Genomic DNA, 16,365 nt, shown 5'->3' with positions numbered 1-16,365 from the left:
TGAATTGTTATCAAACCTCACATTGGTGAGCACACACTGCTAAGTTACTTACTTACTTGGAATTATTATTAACGTCTCATTTTCCCTTTTCCACAGTTTAAATGGACCTTTGCAGCACTTTGACAGCTTGTCAAGTTTCACTGTTAACCAAGTGATAATTGGAGTGTTATTGTTTCAGTTAATAAGTTACTCCATGCATCATTCAGAATCTAATCTGCATAACCTGACAGTTTGCTGCTTGAAGAATAACGATGATTTCATTTGAGAGAAGGAAGAGATAGCAAGTACACTGTATGAGCAAGAGAGGAAGGATGTGCATCAGAAAGGCCCCCGACAGATTCAAACCCAGGTCCACCTTTCCTGATTTGTGCCAAGAAGACATCATACTGACTTTGTAATGGTGTACAATGTAAATGCATCAGTACATTTACTTGAATGTTAAACCTTTTATACTCAAAATCAGGCAATCCCTAGCCTTTTTCAAATATCATGTCAAATATATTTGAAAACCGGACAAACTCAGCATAAGCTTACTCTGTGTGATAGACCTAGATGATCTAGTGATAGACCTTATATGCAGTGCTTCATGTGTATTCTGCCCATTCATAGGTCTTAGGCACATTTGATGTGATCATTATTCATAGCATATCTCCAAGCAGTGCTATTGTGGCTATGAAGTCCCTTAATTAGTTCCACCCTCAAGCACTCAGCAATCAAGTCCTATTCCACACCACAAAGAATAAGGAGATTTGTAATCATAATAAGTCAGATTCATAACAATTAAACTGATCAGTAGAAAATGCTGTCTTAACAATGATACATGAATTCATCCCAATCTTTTAGTGAGAGTGGATTGAAAATAGTGGTGTTAATAATTGCGACAGTACACTGGGCTTGGACATGCATATGACTAATCAATTATGTTATTTAAGTAAATCAAAAAAGAAAGAAGTAGAACAAAAGTGAAGGTGGCATCTTCAGAGGCTTATTGAAGGCATGTCTCCAAAGCAGTGGTGTTGTGGCTGTGGTTTGAACAAACTGCCTTCATTTATGATTGCCATTACAGTTAATGTTGTTATTGTTAATGTGTAAATGACAGATTGACTCCATATTAGCGTTTACTATCATGATAACCTGCATTTTCAATGTGTGAGGTTTGGCATCCCCATGTAAAACTTGAGATTGATTAGACGGATGTGATAGAGATAAATATCAGAATTCTTGTGTTTATTTGAATAGGGACAGGTATGTAACATAAACCAATGCCAGTTACGGGCATAACATCACTGTAAATGTTTGACAGACAGACAGTTGCTCTTTAGATGAAAAATGAAAGCTGCCAAAAGATGGACTCCCCCAGGTGGTAGCATTTTATATTACTATATTCCTGTTTGTGTTGGGACTGCTCCAAGAAGTCCTGTCCTCTTTCTCTTATCGGGGGATCGTAAAGGGCAGAGCTTTTAAAACTTTGAAGTTTCAAATAATTATGTAAAGAAAAAGTGGGCATGAATCCTCAGCGAGGGTTGAGAGCAGAGCGAGGAAGAGACGGACCAACAGAGGGGAAAGCGTGTTCAGGGGAAAAGAGCCTTGACCAGTTGCCTTGACAGTCCTCAGTAGTTTCTTGGATCAGCTTTTCCATTACCAGCAGGGAAGGTAGCAGATTTCTCTTCCTCTGGTCTCAGTGTTAAAAATGAATGGTGAGTGACAGGAGAGAAGGGTAGCTGGGTGTATGGAAAAAGAGAGGGTGATGTCACGGTGCCTGCCTCTCGCTCTTTTTTGTATCACAGCAACTTGAAGGTGTATAAAAGTTTACTTGAGTGCACACATGTATGTACTCTCCACACACAGACACGCACACACGTCTGTCCGTCATCTAGCACATAGTTAAGGAGATCTGCATGGATGCCATGTGATCATTTAGGGTTTGGAGAGGTACTGGTCTTCTGTGAAGACCCAGCAGCTCAGCTGATGATTTGGTCCAGGATCCATGTCTCATGTTCCACACAGTGTCACCACAAAGGCTCCCACTTCTTACTGTGGGCAACATGGGAAAGTATTGACAAACCAGCCTTGGCTTTTACAGTGAGACTTCACATGTGCTGAATTAAATTTGAAGAAGGTGTAATCGGTTCCAAGGAGTTGCAGATTCTGACCTTGGATTTCCCATATTGCATTTTAAGTGCAAAGACATTTTTCAACAGTGAACAATTACAATGACAGTCTTGCATTCTTTTGAGTAAGTTGAAAGTGATGAAAAAGAATGAACCCTGTTCTCCTGTTCTCAACCTTGGGGCCTTAGCTAATGCGTTGTAATACAGTATATGGTGAATGTCTGTTTGTCTGTCTTGTTGTGTTTGCAGTACCTGGATAACCAACAGAAATGTGTCTTGTGGTTGTCCTTACTAGAATAAAGGCAGATTGTCACCTTTTGACATTGTTTGTTGGCATCACCCTGGCTAATATGTAACTGAAAGTGAGCATTAGCCATTGTTAAACAGTAAGCTTATTCCCACTTGGTCATCGCCCATAGATCACAGGGTTGGGAAGGAGGCTCACTATCAGCTCCCACTGTCATCCCCTTAACTCCCAAGCCATTACCTTGGGAACATCTCAACTCCCTGTTAATGTTGTGAGTTCAACTCCACTCGTTGAAATCTTTGAAAGTCAACTCTAAATCACCTTATTGGCTTCAAACTAGAACATTCTCAAATTTGCTTCACAAATGCAAATAAAGATGCTAAAACCTTGTTGATAACCTTGCACTCTTGCAATCTAATAGTCCTCTTATAAATCATTGCATGAATCATCGACCCTTTTATCTCAGACAAGTTAGGTTATAAAAGCGACCGGAAAAACATTAAATTCAGATTCAATGTCACCCCTCAATCTACTGCCATGCTTACCCATTTTGCATCCATCAATCTGGCAATATTTATAAATGCCAATATTATATAGTACTCAATACGCTTGCAGTGGATGAATGGACTTGGCGATCTCAATGGCTGTCAAAACTCTGGATGACTTGATCATAAAGAAATAGATGTAACAAAATTGTCATAACCTTTGTTTGGAAGCACTCATTCTAGAAGTACCTACTCCCACATAGTATACCAATAAGAACATCCCTGTTTTTCTTAAATGATGAACCCAAGCACCCATTTTTAGCAATAACTTAACATTTTCTGAAAGCAACTTTCACCTTCTTAAATTAAATAGCAGTTGAGAGGCATCAGGTTGTACTTATTTCTCATGAAAGGCAGTGTATGGGGGCCGCCAACTTCAACTCTGCAGAGAGTCTCAATTGGTCTGGCTGTTAAACCTGTTATCCCTGATAAAATCTAGGGTTTGCAAAAAGAAGTAGGAGGAGGTAGCAGAAAGAGGGGTGAGGGGGCTTGAAGAACCACCTGCATGGAGCTCTGAAAACCCTAACCTCACTTTCTCAGTCATATACATGCGAGCACACACACATACATAGACCATATAATTTGCCTTATGCAAGGCCACCTGACAGCAGCATAAAGGGGCAGACCAAGGCCGGGGCCCACCAACTAACCAACAAATGAGCGGCAGTCTAGTGTGGCTCGTCGCCTTGCAGGCCATAATTCAGCCCCAGGCTGGCTTTTATGTGGCATTTTTAGCAACCCTGGTTCCTGGCTCAGCTTTTTCTGTGGGGGATAATTTCTTACGGCATGTGGCATTACAGGTGCATGTTATATAGCCACAAAAGTTTGACTTGGCGCAGGAATGGTTCTGAATAGAAGTGAACGTTGGTTTCTCATGGTGTCTGATTATTGGTCTATTATATTGTCAATGATTTATTCTGTTTTTAGAACTTCTAACTCAAATGTGAAGTTAGGATGACCATTACTATGTCTTAAGCAGCAGTCTAGACTCCAGATTAGCTCATGTTATGATTTCTGAAGGCTGTTTGAGGCATCTGAGGTGTGAGGGTCCTAGTGAAATTGTAATGTTTATTACTCCTTCATAGTTGGTCAAAGCCAGCTGCTTCTGGTCCGTCTCCAGGCACAACCAAAATCAGGAGGACACATGTTTTCTGATGTCACTAGTCCTGAGACATAGAGATCCAAATGAGATTTAGCAAATGTTGACCTTAGTCTACCGGTGAATTTATAACAATACACAATTTATTTATTTATAACAATATCGTTAATATGGTGAATTACGAGAAACATTTTGTGATGGCAAGTGATCTCTTCGAACTTGATGGATGGAGGTCCATCTTTCTGCTATGAACATACATTTATTAACTAACGAGGATCCCGTGAATGATGTCACACACACAGCTTCTGCATTAACTGCTGTGCTCCCAAACCAAAGTTTGATTGCTGTTGGTTTCATAATGCAGTAATCACTTTCATTTCTCATTATCAAAGCAAGTCATAGTTTTGTGTTGGCAGGGTTAAAGTTGCTTAAAGCCTTCACGGATGCAATGACCTTAAATCAACTTGTGGTTGCTGTGGTTAGTATTCAGGGGCCATAAGAGCAGTGCAGAATTCATTTAGTTGGACAAGTAGACACACGATCTCGGTCCTGCCCTGTTCTGGAAGAAGTACAGTTAGAGTTTAGAGAGAAAATAACATTTCCACACGATGAAACTAAAGAGATGTATCGACACACACTGTAACATGTATGCCTCATGTAGTAACAGGTGTGTATTAAAAGCTTGGAATGACGTATGATGTGATATTGTTCCATGTTAAACTCTAAAGCACAGGATTACCTTGTGAGATGTACATAAGCTTGTACTCTCATTGATGACGTGTTGGCTACGATGGAGGCCTCCTTGCTTTTCTCGCGACATTCGAGTTACGTTGTCCTGACGCATTTGCCACTCCCATGCAGAAGCCGTGTGCTTACCCTCATGATTGCAAAGTGTCATTTGGTATCTTAAATCAACACGTTTTGACTCAGCCCTAAACATTTAATCATATAACATAACACAACACATAATCTGTATTATTTCTACTAGACTAGATTCTTGCGATCCAATTACATATCTTTCATTTTGACTATACCATGAAAAGTACTCTATATTGATGACTTAAGATTTTGGATTTAGGAGCAGCTGTAGATGTTTTCAGAAGACTGGAAGACTATAAATGCTTGAGTCAACTGAGGAACTGAAGCTTAAGGGAGGGAAAACAGTGGGGAAATGGGGAAGGGTAGATGGATTATCAGCTCTGCATGGATTATCATCTACTGTGGTGTGCATTCCATTGTCCTCCCCATGCACCCCACTATGCCTCAACACTCCTCCATTACTTCCCATAAACAATCCCACCCAGTTTTGACTGGCAATAAGGTTTTGCAATATTTGGTCACATCTGGTCACAGTCTATCTAACTTGTATTTAACAAGGCTAGATCGATAAAATGACTTACCGGAGAACATATTCTGATCTTTAATGACATGAAGGTTGGAAATCATATTGTAAGATTCAAATTAGAGCACATGCGTTGGGTCCCTTAGATTACTGCTTTTGTGACAATGCAAAATCTGTCACAAGAGTAAAGCGGAAGTGACATTAAGTCTGTGTTCTCTGGGCAGAAATGTCATTTCTCGCTATGTCCTTATAAGGAACCCTATGTCCTTCACAGCTGGACATGTTGGATAGAGGCAGGAAACTACACACACACTCAGACACACAGAGGCCTCTTGATGTGTTTTCCTTTAACGCCTGATGAACCACGTCATTGCCATTTTCTTGCCTTGCGGTCTGCAGCTGTCTGCACAACTTGATTAAAACATATCTTTTCGTAATCCCTGTGTAATGAAGCCCTCTCTTGAGAACGGATCTCAGTATGTGTGCTTGCATATGTGTGTGTTTTGAGTTTGGGGTATTCCAGATGGTGTGCCTGCGTGCGTGCGTGTGTGCATGTGTGTGTGCACTGGGCATAATGTCAATGTCTGCCTCTACCTTTACAAATAACCTCATTATTAAATTAAAAAAAGTAAAACATTTTTTATTGTTTATTTATTTAAATCATTTCAATAGGTTGGCATTCAGTGTGCTACCTCTTTACCTATTTTTCCTATGTTCACAAAAGTGTGTCTTAAAAAAGTTTATTAAAGACAGAAGGCTCTAATGGTGTTTGGTAACTCATTCCAGAGATTTAAGGCCTCGTTTTGCACATGCTGGTAGATCTCCCAGGAAGGCATTGCAGTAGTGAGTGTGTAATGCCAAGAACTTGAACCAGGAGCTGTGATGCATACACAGACAGGTAGGGTCTGAGTATCCCCATGTTGTACATGGCCAAGATCCTGGCAGACTTTGTGGGATCGACTTCAGAAGAGTCAAGCTGGATGCTGATTGGTGGTTGCATGCCAAGTATTGGCTTGGATGACAAGGAGCTCAGTCTTTGATAGGTTGAGCTAAGTAAGTCCTTGTCTCTATACTGTGTTAAAGGCAGCCAATAGGTCAAGCAGCATGAGAACTGAGGATTGGCTAGCAGCTTTCGCTGATCTTAGGGTTTCCACTACAGACAAGAGGTCAGCTTCAGTGGAGTGACCTCGTTTGAAGCCAGACATTTAGCAATGCAGAGCCAAGAAATGACACGTGATAATGACAATGATATCTGGGTCACTGATTTCTTTAGTGTTGCTGGTGTTATTGCTCTTTGTACACACAAACACAAAAACATTTGTTACTTATGTATTATGTCCCTGATTCAGACCTCCACCTTGTGATCCAGGTGCTAAGCTAAGCAGAATTATCAGCATCAACAACTTGTATCCAGCATTTTAGAAACGTTTTGCCAGTCTCAATATTAGTACTTCTGATCATAGCTTTAATTTTATATAATTGAATTTTAATTGATGTATTAAACACTTGGCAGCCAACCACACAAAGACTTAACTTAGTTTTACTTAGAATTACGGGGGGTACTGTTCATGGTCCATTCAGAAAATATCTAGAGAAAGAAACCACAACCAAAGTAACTGCAAGTTTCTGTTTAAACTGACTCATTTGATTAGTGCTGCATCAATGCTTAAGAAAATGTGTAAAGGAACATTTTACTACTTTATTTTACTACATGATCGTTCTTCTAGTAACTGAAGCTTGATGTCCTTTCAGAACAATGCCTCCAGTTAGAGAATTCCAGAGTGATAATATTGCAATTTATTTTTATTTTTTCATGTATTTATTTTATTTTTTCATGTATATGTTTTATTTGTAAGCGACCATGCACCTTATCAAACATAAATTTTACCGTTCGATGCCAGAGTTAGCCTCAGGCAAAGCGTTGTTTTCCTCCCCCATGTAGGCCACATGGGTGGTTTTGTTCAACATGTGGGGCTAAAGAATATGTGGTATGAATTATTGTGTTCACTTATTTGTTAGCTTTATCTGTTTTAATATTGTTTTTCCTATAGTAAGTCTTTGTAGTAAGATAAAGCAGGGGTCTCACTCTGGATAACTCCTAACTCACTCCGAATATTTGGATAAGGGTCAGGACCTTGGCTTGGAAAGATGTGGAACTCTTATTTCTAATCAATTTGCCCTGATGAATAACTCGTGCAAACTTTCAGTCGTACCTTCCTCCCATCTGAAAATTGGAAAACAATTATAGAGGTAGTATAGTGGTAGAGGATTTCCTTTACTGTTAAAGTTTGGTAATGTTTATATTGCTTAATTAACATGTGTAGAGTGTGACAATGAATGATGTGTGGAAACTTGATAACTGATCACTGTTGCCAGGGCGGGGCTGTTGTGTCTATCAGACCATATGTCAGAGAATAATGGATTACATGTGGACTTTGTAAATAGACTCATAGACGTTCAAATAAATAGAAATTAGCACGTTGTGAAGGTAGCTAAAGGTAGCTAATTGATTATCTTGTTAAGTCTTGTTTTCATAACCATAATCAAGGCTTTGTTGTGCACTTCCACAAGCTTTTGATGCACTGAATACTGTTCGCTCCCGCGTTTTGTGCGTGGTTACCCGTGTGTTAGAAGAGGAGAAGAAAGGCCAAAAGGACAATTAAGCGCTTTATCTTTACATTTTTGACAATAGATGGGCTCCAGAAGGAGTAGGGTGGAGGCTAGCCCTCTTCAGCAAGCCAGATTTGCCACAAAGGGCCAGTTATCTATAAATCCTGAGTAGTTCTACTGGCAGATTCTTGCCAGCCAGTGGTTAATGGACATCTACTAAATCTATCATCATTACTCTTGACAGGGAGGGGGCCAGAGAGTAGTATTTCACGCAGACTCATTTTTCTTGTCAAACCTTCAGTTTAGTGACCTCAGTGGACATGAAAAACTATATTATCAAATGTAAGAGAGAGCGTGCATGCCGCTGCCCTAGTGTTTGCCAGCACTCTAAGACTGGCTTCAGTTTGAGGAGCTCTGCCCCCCATTAAGCAACAAACCATGGCTGACTCAGCTAATCTAATGCTGCGGGTGATCAAATCCTCAATGACTAGCATCTGTGGAGCCACCTGGAGCTGAAGGGATGCAGAAACATCCCGTTAAATGTCTGTGTGTATGTCTATTATGTCTATACAGGTGTGTGCATGTTTTGTGTGTCCATGTGCCTGTGTGTATGTATTGTAGTGTATGCAAGTATGTGTGTATGCATGTATTTGTGTGTGTATGTATGATGTCACTAATGCTGTATTACTATCCATTCAACCACACAAGGCTCCAGCTTTGACCCATGAGTAGAGCTTCACAGGCTAGGTGTAGGTGTAGCCTGTCTAGGTCCGCTGTTCAGTCTACTTTCATTCTATTACTATTATTTAGTTTAATGGTTAAAATAATTTGCTGTTCCTGCTTTATGTCCAAATTTGACAAGGCACCCAGAGGAAACAGACAAAGATTGCTGTAGGTATGGTAGCAGTGGCGGGCCGTGCATTTGACACCTAGGCCTTCAGTGATGTCCTACACCAGGGTTGCCCAATACGTCGTTCGCAAAAGTAATGTAATGTGGGTAGATCCCATGGCATTGAAAAAAAAAGTAAGCCTATTGTTAAAAGTTAGCCTATTGTTAAAAGTTAGCGGACACCGACAAGTGCGCCGGCAACGGCACCAACACCAGCATCGTACTGCAGTGCCTGCGCTGACACCGCAGTGGCGCCACCACCGGCCACTTGACCTTGCATCACTCACATGCCGGTGCCGGCACACACGGCGGCACCGCCCCCTCAAGATGTCTAGCTTGTCTTGAAAGTTCGTCTTGAAAATGTTGTTGTAATTATATCTGCGACCAAATTGATCTATTCTTTTCCTTCAGCCATTGTGGGTTGAAAAAAAACAGCTTGTAGAAATCTACACAAATTAGCTCGTTCAAGTTCAGTTTGCTAGCTCTGCATAGCTCTGCCTCTTAATAGGCGTATCCAATCAAAAGAAGTGCATGTGCTGACGTTAATCGCAAGCCTGCTAGCTGGCCCGTAGTAGCAAACTCGAAATCTGATTGGTTAACGCCACAGTTTCGTTTGCGTTGACTTTAAGCTACAGACGGCCGCACTGTTGATTCTGGAGGCCTAAGGGCAGATTTCATGGACCCTGGCAACATATTAAGGCTGAAATATGATTTGATAAAAGCTGTATGGTTGTGATGACTCTGAGTCATGCCCTCTGCACAACACCCTGTTGTTCTGCTTGACTCTGACATAGACACTGGACAGAAATTCTGTGTGCCACTCAGCCAGCCTGTTACTCAACCAAGCAGGCAGTAAGTCAGCCAACTGGCCTGTCCTAGTCCCAGCCTAACTCTTTGGCACTCGGGCATGGCACCAACTGGGGACAGGTTGGGAAATGAAGCCTAATATTGTTGAAATACACCAAAGGAAAGCATATTTCATTGGCTGAAATTAAAACTCCTAACTTTTCATAGCTCCTGACTAATTTTGATTTCCTTCTAACATATTCCTGGTGACGACTGTGTTTTAATAAAATAGTTATTGACTTAAAGGACTACTGTGAGGTTAGACACTGCCTATTCTGTGACACAGTCATGTCGAAGCCAAGGAGTTGCATTCTTGAATTATGAGGCAGGACCAACATCTGGTGGGTCTCCTGTAAGAGTAATAAGAGTAGCAATATTATTTAATTAGTTTTGCCCCACAGGTTAGTGAAACAATTTATAATACAGATTCCATTCGGCAACTAGCGTGCAACACGTGTTGTTATTTGTGTCATGTGTGTGTGTTATGGGTTTGCTGCTATAACATACTGTTCATGCAATTTCAGTGAACTCCTTTGTAATTGGTAATATTGTTACTAGTGCTATCAGTACTTCCTTTTTATGTGGTAAAATAAACAGGAATCTAGTTTTCTGGACACTTATGTTTCCTTCAAAGCGCTTGGAAAAAGTCAAAGCGCTGCTGGCCCAAAAGCTGTTTACCATGTTGCAGCAAGAAACACTCACCATGCCAGCTCCTTAATGAAATCCGATGAGGGTCTGGCTGTCCTCACTTTCTGCATTCCCCAAACACCCTAACGAGAGTTTCTGCTTCTCATTTAGCTCCAAGTTCCAAGTTGCTGTTCACAATGAATTGGGCATAATATAATAAAAACAGGTGCATAATTAAAGTTTGAGACAACCACATGCACATGACAGCTCCCCTGAAACGCTATAAACACTGGAATAATCCAACAAACTTTCATCCCTTGCCAGTCCTCTCATTGAAGTGGCTTTGCGAGCACATTTGCTCTGCATGTGGGGACACTGTTGTTGCTGGGTTCCCTCCACTTGTTTCTTTTGCTCTCCAGTGATTGCTAGCTATATGTACACACATGGTAATGCACACAAAACACGCATGTATCACTTTGATTGATGTTTTGTTGTATAGCATGCAACAGTGGTGATTTTAATAGTAGAGAACCATGACACTGCATGGCTTGTGATGGTGCCAACATTCACCACGTTGCCAGGCATATATATGTGTTTTGTAAAGGTAAACCCATTGACCCCGGCTTTATATATCTGCCATTATTGGTTCTTTCTGTTCTTTCTTCTCTCTTTATGTTACTCTCTCCCTCTCTCCTTCTGTCTCACCCTCTCAGTTTTTGTCTCATAGTAGTTTCCCCTTCAACAGCAGGCCGTTAAGAACTCTGGGCCTGCCTGTGTGTAGCCAACAGCTCATGTCACCCTGCTGAACCACCCAGGAGCAGAAGAAAGGGAAAGATACAGACACGTAGAGAGGGAAAGGGAGGGAAGCTGGGGAGTTAAACGATTGCAGAGTTGCTGAGTGGCGGGAGAGACACCATGACATATACCACACTCTGAACTGGGACCCGACCAAAATGGATATGTGATTAAATGAACTGTGATGTTCGTTCCTGACATGCTGCAGCCATCACTAGAATTAGTCATGGTTCTATTTTCACCAAAAATGCTGCTCTTTGCTTCCATTACAACATGCAGTCAAGCAAGTGGTAAGTAGATGTGTATCTTGGTCCAGGGCACTGCCAGGCCTCTGTAAGCAGCCCAACAACCTCTCAGAACAGGAGTGAAGTGGAACCAAAGAGGCTTGTTTTGCAATGTTTAGTTCAGGCTCTGTGAGTATTTTTCCAGAGAACAGAGGTTCCTTTGGATACATAGGGAGACGGAGGGAATGAGAGAAATGGAGATAAGAAGGGTATCAATCAGTCATTCTGATTGATCATTACTGTTCCATCTCTCTTTGTGGAGTCGATGCTTAAGTTCTCGTCTTTGTTGGGAAATTAATCAAGTTAGATTTATTTCTATACAGCAGTCTCAAATGGCTTTGCAGGCCCATAACATCAGGAAATTTCCGACCCAGCCCAAAGCTCTCTCAAAAGACCAGGAGAAACTCCCAGGAAATCCTTATTGTATAACATAAAAGAAAGAAACCTCAGGAGAGAGATTCTGCCCTCCGCCAACAGCCAGGTGTGCAATAGGAATGGGATAGGATGGGGTGGAATCAAAGAATAGTGCAATGAAAAGCACATACAGTCACAAAGTAGTACGTAATACTGTATGTTAAGACACAAGTTGAGAGAGCGAGGGAGAAAGAAAGAGAGATAATGATAGAAACCCTTAGAATTACAATACAATAATGCTATCAATGAGAGTCTCACTCCTGGTGCAGCAGTTTATGCAGGTAGTAAGGGGAGCAGTCCAGGTAAGTAGGTAGAGGTGGTGATGTTGCAGGGCAGCTGCTTGGCAGTGGGGATGGTAGGAGGTTATGGCAGGGTGGGAGGAGATGGCGGACAGGGGTCTGCCCCGGTGGAGAAGAAGGGGGTTTGTGGGAAAGGGGGGTAAGCAGAGGAATCCTCCGAGCCTGCAATTGGACACACTCAGCGTCTTTCTGGGTGAGAAGCTGTCTAATGTGGTGACAGCCCAGGAGCCAAAGAACACGTAAATTTGAGCACACCACTTCTGCTCTAGCATCGCTACACTGGTTCTCATGTTGGGGTCTTACTTCTAACTTGTTAGACACTGTCATAGACAGTGCCACAAGCAAAGGTGCGTCTTTAGACTGGATTTAAGAATCTCAAGAGTGCTTGCCTCTTTAAGGAATGCAGGAAGTTTATTCCACAGATAAAGAAGTGTGGGACGAAAACAACTCTATTTCAGAAAGTCTTTATATTGACCTTTAGGATAACAAGCAGGCCTGCCTGCTGAGATCTTAAGGTTCCCTCAGGAAGGTGGTAATAAGGTCAGAAAGATATAATGGAGCCAAGCCATGAAGTAGTAAACCTGGTAAACTGGTAAGCCAGTGTAGAGATGCTAGAGCTGGAGTGATGTGTTGAAATGTATGAGTGAGACTGTGGGCTGTAGTGTTTTGAACCAGTTGCAGTTTTTCTCAGAGCAGGTGCTTGTTATGTGGATGCCACATGTTGTTACTGAGGGGATTCATTCTCTGTACATTATAAATGCCTGCTGTTTGCAATGCCACTTGACACTGTTTTCAATGAATATACTATTGAATGCGAAAAGCAAACTTAATATCTAATATCATCATCTAATATCATCTAACTAACAACAATGATGTCACCTTAACTAGCAGGGTCACAGTGATGTCACTAGAACTGGCCAAAAACTTTTCTTTTCTTTTTTTTTATTTAATTGCTTTTACTTTTTCTCCCCGCATGTGTACGACTACATGTTACCCAAATCCCAAAAAGGTTTAATAACCACATACTCATTGTTATGTCATCCGATCTTATGATCGAAGGAGCCATGGTTTCAGACCCAGGATAAAGGGTTGTGAGATCAGAAGGAAGGATTTGTTATGCAGTGTATGTATGTAGTAGGCATGGGAGATGTGTAAGTGAGAGGGGAGTGTGTTTGAATGTACAGAAGCAAGAGGGCTGTGTCTGGAAAAGAGAGGAGTGATGCAGTGAGGGAAATACTAGAAAGTAAGAGTTATAGAACTGATGAATAAATGGTGTTTGTGTGTGTGTCATATGATAAATGAGAGCATGGTCCACTGAGGTTCTGATGGACAGGGGCCTGGAGGACTCTGACCGACTGTGCTGTTACCTCATTACCCTGATCGTTCAACTCATCAGCTTGAGACACACACACACACACACACACACACACACACACACACACACACACACACACACACACACACACACACACACACACACACACACACATGCACACACACACTGAGACAAATGAAATGTTAAATGCGTACAGATTCTTTTCAGGGTCAGGTTTCTGGGCTGTACATCTCTTCACATAAATCATCATCACAGTTTTGACGGAGGGGAGAGAAGGGTCAGCAAAATTCACCTACCTGCCAAGTTACAAAGGAAGGCTTGGCCTGCGCTTGGTACTTCTTAAATTTGCTTTTGGAATGTAGTTCCACCTATTTGGCCCCCTGCGCTCTCAAAGAGCTGTTTTATGTTGTGCTGTGATATTGATTGATTTATGGAAGTTCTGAACTATATGTTTCCACCGGTGTCCATTTCATTGTGAACGCTTCCAATCGGTATTTAAATCTTGGTTTTCTCCTTTTTCATTTTGTCCCTCTCCCGCAGGACCAAGAGGTCTTCAGTGCCCACCGCTGAGTGTATTTTTGAGCTTCCCCATTTCACTGCACAAGCCACACGTGCCCAGACACTTCTGCTGCAGGCAATCTGCCAGAGTTGGACTCACAGTTCAGTAAAAGGAGCCACACTGACACTGAGTGAGGGACTGCTAGCTGAGGTGTACAAAGCCCCAGGTAAACCACATGCTTCACATTAGATCCAGAGTTTACTCACTTTTCTTGTGCCTTTCTGTTATGATCCTCGTACATATCCATACATTCCTGATACCTGTCCAAGGTGGCCACACTCTTTAACTGCTGACCCCTGTTAAGTTGTAACAAACTGTTACAGTATTTAGTAGGAGCCCAACCTGTGTCGCTTTTCCCAACACCTAATTGAAGGTATATTGAAGGTATACTGTGGATTACTTCAATGGCTAACTGATTGGGGAGTACTTTGTGTTTTAGAGTGTACATTACAGGGTCTAATGGGAGTGGAAAGTAGCAAATATTCACTAACGTTCCCAGTCTGAATATATCCAGACATATAGACGTATCTGTTTTGGGGCATACGCTGTGTGGCTCTTCTAAAAGGTGCTTCAATTTTTTAGGCATGTCTGGAGGCTGATAATGGAGGTGTACTAAGTTTGTGTTCAGTACAGCTCGAGGTTTAGTTTCGATCAGTACCAGCACACTGTCAAGGGGCATATTTAGAATTTGCTAGAGCTGAAATGGATTTTATTTTCTGAAAGGTTTTACCCTTATTTCTCAGTGTACCAAACTGTCCTTCACCCAACCCCAAGTCAACATGATAGCAGCTAGCGAGCTGTGGGCAGATTGGCTTGGTACCCTCTACCAAACAGTGCAGACTCATATCCAAACATGCACATTCACGTTAAGCACTTTGGCATACATTTGTTCTTGTCCTGCGCCCAGTTATGGGGCAGTGAAACTCCAGTCCAAATTAACTCAGAGACTGTTTTACGCTTCATGTTGCCTTAATGGCCAAATAATAAATGTTGCCTCTTGTTAAAGAAAGCGAGGGGAAACTGAATTCACTGAAACAGTAGCGTTTCTCATGGCAGTAGCATCTGGACGGTCCTCCGGAGGGCCAGGGATTTTCCAACTCATTAGGATCATGTTGTTGGGTATGCCGTCAAAATTCTCCCCCATCCCAGCCAGCGCTGCTACCTTTTTCACCATTGTGTAGCTGCCAAAATGTATGAGACCGGTCTCCCGTGGAGTGAAGTCAAATATTCCTCTTCCCTCATTCTGGCTTTCTCTTGGAACAGCACTTGAATAGCATGGAGAAACATTTGCACATCTGGTCTGGTTGCTGGCAGGTTAGAAAAAGAGCAGTGGGGGAAAGAGTTTGGGTTTAGAAGGCAAGAGATTGAAGGGGAATGGGTGATATGTTGTGCAAGCTTTCTTTAGTGGGAAAAACTAAAGCAATAATTCCTATGATAGAACCAAGAATGGCCCCAGTGCTGTATCTGCCCTTCAAACCGGACTACCACTCACAGGCAGAGGACAATATCTGCTGTCCCATTCCAAATCAAGGTGTCGTGGTGTGACATTTGAGCAGACAAGGAAAAAAGTTCAAGAAGAGGAGAGATCAACGTCAGAGAGGACTGGGCGCTGGCTGCCTGCAGTGCCCCCTTTGGTGTGTGTGTGTTTGTAGGAGGGGGATCGCAATTTTCAGATGCGTGTGGTTTGCATTGTGCGTGTAAATGCATGTAAGTAGACACTGCAATCTGAAATCTGAATTTCCCAATTGCTAGGATAAAATAAAGGTTTCTTCTTCTTCTTCTTCTTCTTCTTCTTCTTCTTCTTCTTCTTCTTCTTCTTCTTCTTCTTCTTCTTCTTCTTCTTCTTCTTCTTCTTCTTCTTCTTCTTCTTCTTCTTCTTCTTCTTCTCCTTTTCCTTTTCCTTTTCCTTTTCCTTCTTCTTCTATCTATAAGACCATTGAATGTTTAACCTGGGGATTTCTTACATGAAGCCATTTTTCTGGCCCTTTGTGCCGTAAACTTGTTGGACTTGTTGGCTGACTGGCCGCAACTGTTCAGGGTCATAGCAGTAGGTCTGGTAGAACATTTTTAACGATGATGTGATTAGATCTGTGTTGTTCATGTGCCGGCGCTCCTTACCAATGCGGCCAGTATGTGGGCGACGTGGACAGATGCACAAGTAAGATGTTGAACATTGCAAGCAATTTTGTAATTTCATTAGTCATTCATCCTCCCCTCACTCCTTTTCATGTTAGAGGGTTTTTCAATAGTGCAACTTGTTCCATATGGAGGCTGAGCTGATAAGACGGGTGGTCAGTGTCCTCTGCGGGAGAGCTTGTTGTGAAATTTCATTACGCAAATGAAATTCAGCACAAAGGAAAAA

At 41.9% G+C, this 16,365-nt stretch overlaps 1 protein-coding gene across 4 annotated transcripts in view; it reads left to right on the top strand.

Annotated features, from left to right (window-relative positions):
• vps13b (vacuolar protein sorting 13 homolog B) overlaps window positions 1-16,365 on the top strand; it is a 267,108-nt gene that overhangs the window by 45,604 nt on the left and 205,139 nt on the right. For 3 of the 4 annotated variants that reach the window (XM_076148413.1, XM_076148410.1, XM_076148411.1), the window contains exon 17: window positions 13,985-14,169. The exons of the other annotated variant lie outside the window; for it this stretch is intronic. In XM_076148413.1, the coding sequence (XP_076004528.1) occupies window positions 13,985-14,169 (185 nt within the window). The remainder of the gene's footprint in view (window positions 1-13,984; window positions 14,170-16,365) is intronic. 4 annotated transcript variants of the gene reach the window in all.

The sequence above is a fragment of the Genypterus blacodes genome, unplaced genomic scaffold (assembly GCF_046128005.1).
Source record: "Genypterus blacodes isolate CSIRO-AG114 ecotype Tasmania unplaced genomic scaffold, CSIRO-AGI_Gbla_v1 ptg000040l_1, whole genome shotgun sequence".
NCBI lineage: Eukaryota > Metazoa > Chordata > Actinopteri > Ophidiiformes > Ophidiidae > Genypterus > Genypterus blacodes.
Note: the sequence above shows the minus strand (reverse complement) of the source record. Positions and strands in the feature narration are given on the sequence as shown.